General features: G+C 36.7%; 1 protein-coding gene across 2 annotated transcripts in view; it reads right to left on the reverse strand.

Annotated features, from left to right (window-relative positions):
- Positions 1-1,631: 1,631 nt before the first annotated feature.
- Positions 1,632-12,729, reverse strand: part of LOC121389739 (aggrecan core protein-like) — a 37,496-nt gene continuing 26,398 nt past the window's right edge. Inside the window, exons 6-7 of one of the 2 annotated variants that reach the window (XR_005960106.1) lie at positions 4,031-4,435; positions 1,632-2,031 (exon numbers count right to left, since the gene is read on the reverse strand). Coding sequence is in view for 1 of the 2 variants with exons in the window: in XM_041521424.1 (XP_041377358.1) it covers positions 4,224-4,435 (212 nt within the window). In the remaining variant the exon portion in view is untranslated. Of the gene's footprint in view, positions 4,436-12,729 lie in introns of both variants that reach the window. The other variant, XM_041521424.1, reaches the window with a different exon arrangement.

Here is a 12,729-nt window from a genome sequence, read left to right on the forward strand (position 1 = left end):
TGAACGCAGATCTAAAAGTTTAAAGTCCGATCGATATGTCCACGTGAGTGGCCTCGTTAAGGCCGTTTGGGTGCACAGCTTATAGGGACGAGATAGGTTGCATCCCGTCAAGAAAACCCCTAGATTGACAGTCGATAGACGTTGAAGGTGTAGTGCTGTGCTGAAATACAGATCTTGAGAAGCCGGATCCGTCTGAACGAGAGAGAGTATCAGACTAGGTTATAGTCCAGTCGTCATGGGTTGGTATAGTGGTGCGGACGGGCCCGACTCCGGAGGATACGAGATGGTATCACTATAAAGCAAATCAAGTCTAGAAAAGAGTAGTAGGGGCCGACCCCGCTTCCTATTTCTTCTTAGAGTGGGGCGGTCAATCTTCCAGTGCTGCTAGGACAGGCTCGGACATGTAGAGACTAAACGCGAACAACCGTGGCGTTCTGCAGAATGGCCGTCATACGAGTCACGAAAAAACAAGTCAACATAGTCAGACGAAAAAATTACGTGGAGGCGAGGAATCACGCTAAAAAAGAATCCAACCTGGTGGTGCAGACTGTCGAAACGAGAAGCGTTCCTGCGTTCAATCAGTTCCAATGGCCGCATACATCCCAGTAGAAAACTTCATTTCGCTGACAAAAACAACAAAATGAAGGATCCCCAAGTCGAGCACACGAATGCCCGTGCAGTGTGCACCAGCGAAACAAACACGTCTTACCGCGTGGAGCTCCAGACTGGGAATCCTACGCTAAGGAAATATAATTTACTGACTCATTCAGAGCAATATCAGGTTTTATGGACCTAAGAAATTGATATTGACCAAGGCCATCAGCCGAGGTCAATATCAATTTTTCCGGTCCATAAAACTGTATATTGCCCGAAATATGGTCAATAATTGATGTATTACATAATGATATCCATAAGACTCGAAGATTCCTGGGTTTGTTTTATCAGAATCAAAATACGACGATTCTTGTAATTTCCGCATTGCGTTCTATCTGATGAGATTTAATGACGTCATGTAATGCGGAAATAAATGGTTAACACATTACCAAGACAAAAATTAAATTAGAGAAACAATGACCGATTGAGTGTTAAAATCATATGAATAACAAAATAGAAAACAAAATATGATAAATATGAACATACATTTATTTTTTATTTGTAACATAAAATCCATGCTGTGCCGAATCCATATTCGTACCAAGTATCCTGTACGTTTCTAAATCTGCGAGATATTCCTTACAAAATGTCACGAGTACTGACCTTTGTGGAATAAAATTCAGTATGAATAAAGTTATCTTTTTTTGTGGCAGAAGAGCAAAGAGTTTTGTCACAATTTGTTTTGTTGTTTACATTAAAATTAGCATTACTTTACCTACACATTAATTGGATATTTTTGTGTGTGTGTTTTCATTGGTTAAATCTCCCAGGGAAATATCACTTTTGACCGCACTGGTGGGACCGACTGAGGGCAATATCATTATTTTGGGAAGGTCATGTGACTGGTTTTCTACCAATAAGAATACATATATATTCTCATTATGTAGTAATATATATATATATATATATATATATATATATATATATATATATATATATATATATATATATATATATATATATAATTAGACAAAACAGTTTAGCAATTTGGTAATTTTGCGTAAATAAAAGAAACCCTGTGACTTACAAAATAAAACCAGGCAGTGCATTTAATTGAGGCACGGTGTGTTAATATAAGTTATAGAAAATGTTCAACACAAACTGAAATGTGTGACTGTCACATCGTTAAATGGTGCTTGTGGGTCCATATGCGAAAATCAAAAAATTGTCGGTAACGTGTCTCATCACACTGGACACTGACAGTGGTACAGCGTCCCTCATGCTCTGAACGTGACCGATGTGGTGGTGTTTGCGTCATGGTGTGGGCAGGAATTCGTGACATCGGACAAAACTACTTCATTTACATCGATCCATGGGAATCTGAATGTTCAGCATTACAGTGACATCGCGACACTTTTGCAAGATATGAGGCGGCCGCTAAGAAAGCAGACAAACAGAAATTTACATTAAAAGCAAATGAAACTTGTATTTAAAATTCTCTTTATGCATTTGTTTTTATTATTCTTGGTAATAAAATGTTTTAAAGTTTGAGTTTGCTGTATGTAAGGTGTTTTAAATTATAGAAATCCAATATGGCCAATTACTGAAATAAAATAGGCCAAATTCTACAAGTGTGTACAACAATCTACTACTATAACAATACGTACTATAACAATAATGTACGTGTGTGTGTGTGTGTGTGAGAGAGAGAGAGAGAGAGAGAGAGAGAGAGAGAGAGAGAGAGAGAGAGAGAGAGGAGAGAGAGAGAGAGAGAGAGAGAGAGAGAGAGTAAGTATGTGTGTGCGCGTGTGTGTATATACTGACGGGCAAAAGAAACTATACCGTTGATTTATAAAAGGAAGTTGAAATAACGAAAACATTTTTGTTATAACATTTAGATTTAATGAAAACTTGTATACATTGTTAGACTGTCACATGTAATATAACAGTTGAACACTACATAGAGATTGCATGATAATAGTCGACAGACACGTGGGTTCAATTTGTTAATTAACACAATGTGCTGAAATAAACACGGTCAACTTGTTCAATAATTGTGTGGACCATGTGTGTTTAATAACGGGTATGGCCACCCTGAACATCAATAGACACCACGACAAGACGTCTCATGGAACAGGTCAATCGTCTGATGACGTCATTGGGTATTCTTCTCCATTCTTCAGTCAGAGCATGTGTATGCTATTGTCTGTTTCCTGCGGGGTTCGGTCATCGTTTGATTCATGTGTAAAGTTGATCCCACACATGCTCAATCGTAGACATGTCTGGGGATCTAGCTAGCCAAGGTAAAACATCGATGTTGTTAGCGTGTATGAAGTTCTGTACTATCCAAGCAGAATGGGGCCTGGCGTTGTTATGTTGAAATATGGTTCCATGTTGCTGTTGTTGAAGAAATGGAAGAACCACAGGATACAGGATTGCATCACGATATCTAACACCGTTTAGATTATCCTAAATGACGATAAGTTCCGTCTTCTGGTAACCACTAATCCCGTCACACACCATTACACTGCCTCCGCCAAAAGATTCAAATTTGTAATTACCGGCTCGTGCTGGGGGTTTTTCCTCCTCTGCGTCTGTAAACTCGAACTCAGCCGTCGGACCTGTAGAGAGAGAACCTGCTGTCATCTGTAAACAGTACTCTCTGCCACTGTTGAAGTCGCCATCGAAGGACCTTTCTGGCCCATGTTAGCCTCCGGACGCGATGTTCAAGTGACAGAACTGTTCCTCTGTATTGTCTGTAGGCACGAATTCCATGTGTTGTGACACAGTACGTCGACTTACTACACGACCCAAAGCATTGGATGCAGATGACGTCACTGCTAAGAACCTATTCCGTAGATGTGACGTTCTCAGATAACGGTCTTCCCGCGGTGTTGTAAAACGTACTCGTCCGCTGCGTGGTAGGTTAGTTGCTTTCCCTATTTGCCTAAATCGTTTCATTAGTCTCGCTGTCGTTGTTTTGGTGCAAGCAAACCGTCGTGCAATATTGGTATTACGCCGTACCAATGGCTCGTTCCCTGTTCTGCGGTTAGATGTTGCATATTTTTTGGTGATTTTTCGAACAAGTGGTCTCTGCATATTCATATGTCTGCGTTTTTGTACACATTTTGCACACGTGAATTAAAAGGTCCGTACAAAACGTTAAAATCGATTTCCACAATTCATTGCGACAACAATGGACAATGCCCGAACATGGAGTGGTGTTAATATTATCCATTTTGTATTTTATGCACTTTGGCTATCGGTCTGATATAAAAACATATTTAAGAAATCGTCGGTATACTTTATTTTGCCCGCCAGTAGAGTATAATTAAATACTACTACTACTACTACTACTACTACTACTACTACTAATAACTATAACAATAATAGCAATAATAAAAATAATAGCAATATATTTTAATAATAGTAATACCATCAAAAATAATCATGATATGATCAGCGTTGTTTCTCACAGATGTATTAATTAAACAAGGCATGGTTGTTACCACCTTGATCAGGGTTGTTTCTCATAGATGTATTAATTAAATAAGGCATGTTTGTTACCACCTTGATCAGGGTTGTTTCTCGCAAACGACTTAAACAAAGCATGGTTGTTACTATCATGATCAGGGTTGTTTCTCACAGATGTAGTTCCTTGGTGTTGCGCACAAGGTGTCGAACCATGACAACGATGCCGATTTCAGCACCACGCAGTTTTCGTAACCGTTACGATTGTTTGGTTCACCAGGCTCCCACTTTGTGAATTCAGCGACAACTCCGTTCTCCCAGACAAACACTCCTTCTTTCTGTTTGTCGGTCAGGCCAATCAGGAAATAACCTGAACAGAAAATATTCACGCACAATGTAAGAACATTATTTTAAAAGTTCAATGGATTATCCTGAGTGTTTGTTACCCCCACCCCTCAATAAAATAAACACACACTACCTGTTTTTCCTTATTTAGTTCTGTTGTTGTTGTTATTTTTATTTCGTTTTGTTTGTTGTATTTTGGGGGTTCTTTTGGAGGGGAGTATTTATTTTGTTTTTGTTTTTATTACTTTTTTGGATGGGAGTGTGTGTGTGGGGGGGGGGGGGGGGGGGGGGGGGGGGGTTAAACACTATATTTCCTTAAACTTGTTTTAAATTTAAAGCATTGTACGGATAAATACATTTGGAATGTCCTTTGACCGAATTATTTTAAAAGAGTGGAATAGATAATGAATTCGTACCTACGAAATTAGTTTAGAGAAACATCGACATTGACATATTACAAAACGTTACGATCTCGAGAAATACATTTGGTTATCGAAATTAATTGTAACTTGTATTTTAATAATTTAAACATATTTTACTTTTAGAATGGCTACAAACTATCTTTAAACTATAGAGAGAAAAATATATACGTCGTTGAGTGTTGTTTTCTTTTACTGTTGTTGTTGTTGATGATGCACACACACACACACACACAGAGAGAGAGAGAGAGAGAGAGAGAGAGAGAGAGAGAGAGAGAGAGAGAGAGAGAGAGAGAGAGAGAGAGAGAGAGAGAGACATACATACATGCATACATGCATACATACACACATACATATATACATACACACATACATATATACATACATACATACATACATACATTCGTTCTATTTCTAAATCTCTGTTTAAAACCACAAATTAAAACTCTCAACGTTTCGTCAATTACATGTTGACATCGTCAGGAGAAAACTAAACATAAAAACAGGAGTTCAGCCTTTAAAACCAGTAGGATAAAAACAGTTCATGTGGAACACCTTTTTGACCCCAGATAATAATAATTATATCAAATCAACAATAAAAAAATAAAACAAACACAACATCAACAACAACAACAACAATATACATAAAGTGTGTTGATTATATCTATTCGTGTGTATATATTTCGTCATTTATATGTATGTATATAAAACTATGTATACCACATGTAATATAAAACATGCTGTGAGACAGTGAGCTCAGGGCACCCCAACCATGACAATGCCACTCCATATTCTGGGGACAATAAAATATTTAAAAACAAAAACAAAAACAAAAAACACGTAATGCCAGAATACATTTCCTGCCCATTTTACACTGACACCTAGGTGTGATATGAGCGTGATAATGCCACATACTCCCATAGTGGTTGTTTTCACTTATACAGACAGAGGAAAGAGCATTTCGTATACAACCGTTGGGGAGAATATAATTTGTTATTGTTATAACACACATGCGTGTGATAACAATTTAAAAATACACGATTGACTGCTCCTAGGTAACGACCAGATCGCCGTTGTCATGCCATCCACTGGGAAAAAACACACCTTAAATCGATTTGATGCGTACGTTGACCTGCAAAGACCTGAAACGTTTTCTCTGTGATGCACAAGCGCTAGTGCCGTAAATAGTTTTTAGTTGGAAAAGACGTTTTAAATGTATTTCACTAAGAACGACAAAATTATTATCTATAGTCACTGCACAATAGATTTTTGTGGATATGTAAGATATAGCAAACTACATTATTGACCGTTAGATATCATTTATTTTACTTTTGAAAACAACTCGTTGTAAGATAAATGAAGTCAAAAGGCCACTCATGTAGTATTCCCAGTAACAAACTAGCAAAGTATCAAACCTTTACAGGCACTGACCTAATTAGTGACCCAACAAAGTATTATCTGAAAATATGTTCATTTGATTTGTTACTATTTTATTTAACCATCTACATGACCACCATATCCCACATATTACTGATATTTTGTAAAAAAACAAACAAAAAAACAAACAATTATTAATAGAATTATGTTGACGGTCCATAATTCAGGGGAAAATAAAGTTTATTTGGAGCCAGAGGTGTGACGTATTATTTTTATTCACGTGACGGGTATCCCCAGAATAATCGTAGTGTCAAAACGATTTGCCAAGCTCATTAAACGAGAACACTTGGCCATCCTCTGCAAATCGAAACAAAAACAATAAAAATAAGTTATTAAAAATAATAAAAATATGTACTGCATCATAATAAGCTTATACATTAATTTATTTTAGTACAAGAGGCATTTTAAACGTCGACAATCCTGACTAGTTAGGTATTTGCATTTACAGGTAAATTTATCATTAGTCGTACACGGAAAAATCTCAACATTGGGATCAAACATCTTCCTTTTCCATCTTGTCAAATTCATATTATTCAAAATATTTCATAACCCCATCAGTTATTACAGCTAGCTTAGGATAGGAATTATTACATTTTAAAGAATACTGTGAACCAGACGGTGTTTATACACGAAATGGATATATATACGACGGTCGTGTAACGCGGAACATTATACTGTGTATTTTAGCAAAAACGATTGCGCCAGTGTTCTGCTGTGGGTGGAGCATGTCTCGACCTCACCCAACCGCAAACTTCGCTCGCCGCAGTCTAGACGCCCCACCCCCTGCTATCATCCCTGTGTGATACTGTATACGGTGAAACAAATACGAAACCAAAATGAAAGAAACAAACAAACAAACTTTAAATACAAAATAAATAACCCATGCCGCTCCCCTCCTCCTCTCATCCAAAAAAATAAATAAATATATATATATATATATATATATATATATATATATATATTGACACTCACACCCCTGTACACTTCGCTCGGCTCAGTTTAAACTCCCTAGCTCCAACAAAACCCTAAAAACCTAAAATAAAACAATAATAATAATAATAATATTTTATTTCAGCGTATTCACCGCTATTTTGTCATGAAATAATATATTTTAATTATTTGCCATGTATATATTATAGCCGTCCCTCTTTTGCTAAGTCTCAATACACAGCTGTTGTTTATATAAAATCCAAGGGTACATTGCACGGCTATTGTATTATAGCATCATCACTACTCGGGTTTGCCGCACCTTTTAAAAAATTTCACAAAAAGATTTAAACAAAAAACAAACAAAAAACGAAGCGTGCTCTTTGGCTGTCATGGGATTCGTTCGATCGTTGTTCAATCAAAAATATTTAGGATGATACATTAGCGAGGCTTGGTAATCCAAGTGAATCTAATGTCCATTTATAATCCATACTTAGAGAAATAAGGCCCATTAAATCAATGACTGAATGCCTTTGAAACTTCGTTTAATATGACTGCAGTAAAAATACAAACGTCGTGAATCATTTTCAGAAAATTCGGAGTGGTCATGGGGGAGCCAATTTTAAAACAATATGATGTAATCAGTAAAACCAGTAATAAGAAGCACTAGAATACACTTTTTATTTTTGTTTTGAAAAGTTTTGAAAAGAAGTAGGGGTGTGACGATGTCATATAATTGATGTCATAGAGCTTTCACAATTCATGATATCCCGTGCATGCAGTTATCTTCCCTTGATTGGTAATTATTTTGTTATTTGTTTCTTTCTTTTTGAGAGATGGGAGTGTTTTTGTGCGGCACGGGCAAAGTGGGGGCACACACACACACACACACACACACACACACACACACAGAGAGAGAGAGGAGAGAGAGAGAGAGAGAGAGAGAGAGACAGAGACACACACACACACACACACACACACATACACACACACACACACACACAGACATACATACATACATACATACATACATACATACATACATACATACATAAAATTTTTCCTCTCAGGCTACATGGAATTTTATTAATGTGTTGATGAATTCATTACTCAATAAAATTAAACTGTAAGATCAGATTTCAAAGATGTCTCTAAATGTCAAGATCGTGTGTGTGCCCTCCACGTGCGGCTTTGTAAAGCGTACATCATCTTCTCATAGAGGTGACATGGTTTTGGAAGAATGTCTGTGGAATTGCGTCCCATTCTCGCACCAAAGTGTCCTGTAACTGTTGCAGTCTATAACTGCTGCCCTCTGGACAGTTGCCTCCCAATTTCATCCCACGCATGTTCAATGGGTGACATATCAAGTGCCATTGCAGGCCATTGCATGACGTTGATGTGACTACGTTGCAAAAACTGAATGCATACACGTGCAGTGTGCGGACGAGCATTGTCTTGCTGCAAAATGTGTAATACTGAATGGGCACGAAAATGGGGGATAACTATCGGCAGCAGAGCGTTATCTCTGTAATTCACAGCAGTAACGCGTTCTCTTCAAATATACTCGGGGGTTCAGTGATGGTAGCTGGAACCTCCCCAAACCATTACGCTGCCGCCTCCACATCTGTTGGATTCTAAAACACAGCAATCTGCAAAACGTTCCGCACGTCGTCTCTAGACGCGTTGACGACCGTCAGCATGATAGAGATGGAACTTGCTTTCAGTTGTGAAAAGGATTTGCCTCCACTGCAATCCACGTCAGTTGTGATGTTGCTGTGTCCACTGCATTCGCTGATGACGATGCCTTTGAGTCAAAATTGGTCCAACATAAGGAAGCAGCCGTATACGACGGTCTTGGGTTTGTGTTGTAACGCGTTGTGCACCTGGTCTTGGTTGATCCTGGCTACGTCCAGTCTGTCTATACCTTACATCTAATCGTGTAATTGTCGTATGGTGACAATTAAATCGTCTGGCTATCTCTCTGGCAGAAATTCCTGCTACTAAAAGACCTATTGCTTGGTTGCGTTGATTTTCAGAAAGTCTAGGGATCGTGGATTTGTTACGGCGAAAGTTAGGTAAAGTAACGGCATAGATTCTTGATTGTGTTATTCTGTAAACTAGAATGTTGCAGGAGAATCTCGGATTGCCACATGAACTTGTGTTTTCAAGTGAAAAATACGCGTGTTGCCCTTTTGGCATCTTGCACTATTTCCACGTGCATTTCCATTAAAAACAATTCCGAAACAAACAAAGGTGAATTACTGAACTGCATTCCTAGCTTAATAATTTGCTTAAAACAACATATATCCGCACAAAAATAGGCGGTGCGATTTCAGTCTTTGTGTGTGTGCGTGTGTGTGTGTGTGTGTGTGTGTGTGTGTGTGTGTATATATATATATATATATATTAACATTTCATCTTTCTATTTAATAATTATTTGCCAATTAAATTGTTTTATTGACTCTTAGTTATTGTAATAGATGCGTATTCAGAGGCTTGAAAAAAATAATATATTAGAGTTCGTATGCTGTCAATTGTGACGTTACATCACTCTGTTATAAGTGGCATCATATTGAGGTATGACGTAAGTGAGTTATTTAAAATTTTAAACAAAGTTTTTGTTATCGTGTGTTAGAAGTTGAACACACCATCATTGTTGGAGAAGTGTTTCAGTTAAAAGGGAATAGTCTTTTGAACAAAGTGAATTCCAAACGAGCGCCGAAGTCATCTTTATGTTCATCAGATTTATTTAATTTTTTCCCACGACACTGATATTTATTTTACAGGTCTGGATTTCACTCGGCGTTTTTTTCCTCTCAGGCTACTCCCCAAGTTGTACTCAAATAGCATTAACTATGATGTTTTATTTCCAATAAGGTTTATAAAATTATTCAAAATTTGCAAAAAGTAAATGAACCATTGAATAATTACTCGTCCGTGTTTTTTCACCAACTGCGGTTGTGTTGTGTTCAAATTGAAAAAAAAGAAGATAAAAAATGACGTCACATCTATTTTCGAATAAACTTTGATATGTCTATACCGTACATGTAGGTATTTTGTAAATTACTTTGCGGGGCTTATGTGGCAGAAAGGTGGGATTAGTAATTTTCTTACCCGTTATTACAGCTACAAAGTAGGCCTACATGTACAGTAAAACAGATTGAAACAGTATATCACTTAGAGTAGGCATAAATAATGATGTATAACACAGCCCGTGTGTTTGAGAATTTGAGAGTCCGTGTATCACATATGTATCAGGCATAAACTAATGGTAACTTACTCTTATCTAAATCTACGTTCCTTGAAGATAAAAACATATTTTTAAGTGATGGGCACATACATTTAATAGGACGTTTACATATATTCTATGCAAGTATTTGAAATGTTATACTTTTAACAATGCTGACACCTGTTTTAAACAACAGGTATCTCCAAACAATAACGTCAGATATGTTATAGCTAGTAACGTTATATAATATTTATATATGTAACTATAGCATTTGTATTAGGGGTTTCTGTTTGAGGGTACCTGTGCTCCAAACCAATTCGTTATTACAAATACCTGGACTGTTCAGCTAATCATCTGTTTATGAACTGGTGTCAAGAAAACAGTTCTATTATAAATGTAATTCAGATCGGGTGGCATTACATTTTCCGTCACTTTAGCAAAATACAGTCTTCTAACCACAGAGTAGACCATTCCGTTCAACAGGCGGCATACATACCTGGTTATTTGTGAGAGAAATACTTCATTTTACACCACCAAGGTTAAACTCAACTCCAAAACTCAACTAATTGTAATAATCTATTATTTGTCCACACTGATGAAGTATCAGCCTTTCAAAAAAGTGCCCATAGAGATATATGTAGAGTTACCATTGGTGAGCCAATAGTTAATCGCCCATTACAAATTTAAAGCTATCTCCTATAGGTTTACGATCAAAGAAAGATGACACCTACACAGTATAAAATGATGACTGTGAAACGTGGGCCTCATTAAGTCAATCGTCACGAACGTGTACACATGCAATTCTGTAAACAAATCTTAGATGTAAAACGAAGCACATCACACATGATGTTTTTGTATTAAATTGGTTAAAACCAATAAACGCCGATAACTTGTTGATGAATGTATAATAAAAGTACACACAACTATATCTAACTGGGTCAGTCAAGTGCGGGATTTATTGTTCAACATTTGCATCACGGTTAACAGAAGTGCTGAGAAATATGTTTCTTCACAATTAAAACAGAGGATTGCAGTTCAGTTTATCTGGTCTGTGTTACTGTCGTGTTGAGAATCGTATTTATATCAGTTCCATCGTCTGAACTGTAGGAACAATTATTGTTAACATTTTCCGCGACAATCGATTATGAATTTTATAATATATCATCACATCGGTACAGCCAAACCGATCAGTTTTCAGTTATAATCAAGCACTGGAACTTCATTAGTTTGCTGTACTAGATACGTCACCGTAATGAAGTTACAAACATATTGCCTAATAGTTTAAATCCTTTAAATCTTATCTACAGACGCCTACTGCATTTAAATACAAACAGCTTTTGTAAATACATGATACCTGCATGTAGCCTTTCTGTATAAACAGATATAATATGGACATAAATGGTAGAATCAACTCTCTGTAATATCAATCGTGTAAAGAACAATTACCATTTCATCATAGTTTTAAAGTATTTATGAGGCAGATACATTAAACCAAAACAAATCATACCTCTGCACAACGCAGTCGAAAATATATTACGCAACGTATTTAATAGATGATTGCTTCCATGATCTAATATCAAGTGCTCATCCTTAGTAAATCTTTAGAGATTCGTAACATGTAGGATTACTGCCACTCCCAAGAATAGCTTAGAAAACCCACATTTCCTTTACAATAAACCATCAATATATAAATTAAATCAACTACTGCCCATTGATAACACGACAGTTGATTAAATTATGTGGATTTCTGATTAAGCTACCAAATACAAAACGGATCATCACACGTGAAAACGGAGTGTATACATGTGTAAATATTACATAAATGTAAGCTACACATTTGCTATTGATGTACAGTACATTAATTTATATATATTTCTTAGTGTATATCGTACCCGTTTGTGAACATCATTATAGTATATAATATGTTCATGTCGCGATCGAGATCGGGATGGACGTGCACGAACCTTCAGTCGAGTTAGGCACGTAAACACAGTTTTGGTTAGTTGGTATACATGTCTATCTTACGCCTATAAACTGAGGATCCAGCCTGGATGAGAGTTTAATCATATTTTCTATGTAACGAACCGGCAGTTTCTCGCTCAACAACAGTACCGTTTATTTATTTATTTATTTGCCTATTTATTGAATTGGATGAATAATTTCATTTACCCAGATCGCAGTTCCTATAATTATTGTACATTTTAATAAAGCAATCGAAATGGTAAATAGTTTGAGACATGGTACTTTAATAGGCAAGAGGGATATCAAATCAGCTTTTAATACTTTCAAAATTTCCATCAGATTTTG

This window comes from Gigantopelta aegis, chromosome 1 (assembly GCF_016097555.1).
Source record: "Gigantopelta aegis isolate Gae_Host chromosome 1, Gae_host_genome, whole genome shotgun sequence".
Lineage (NCBI taxonomy): Eukaryota > Metazoa > Mollusca > Gastropoda > Neomphalida > Peltospiridae > Gigantopelta > Gigantopelta aegis.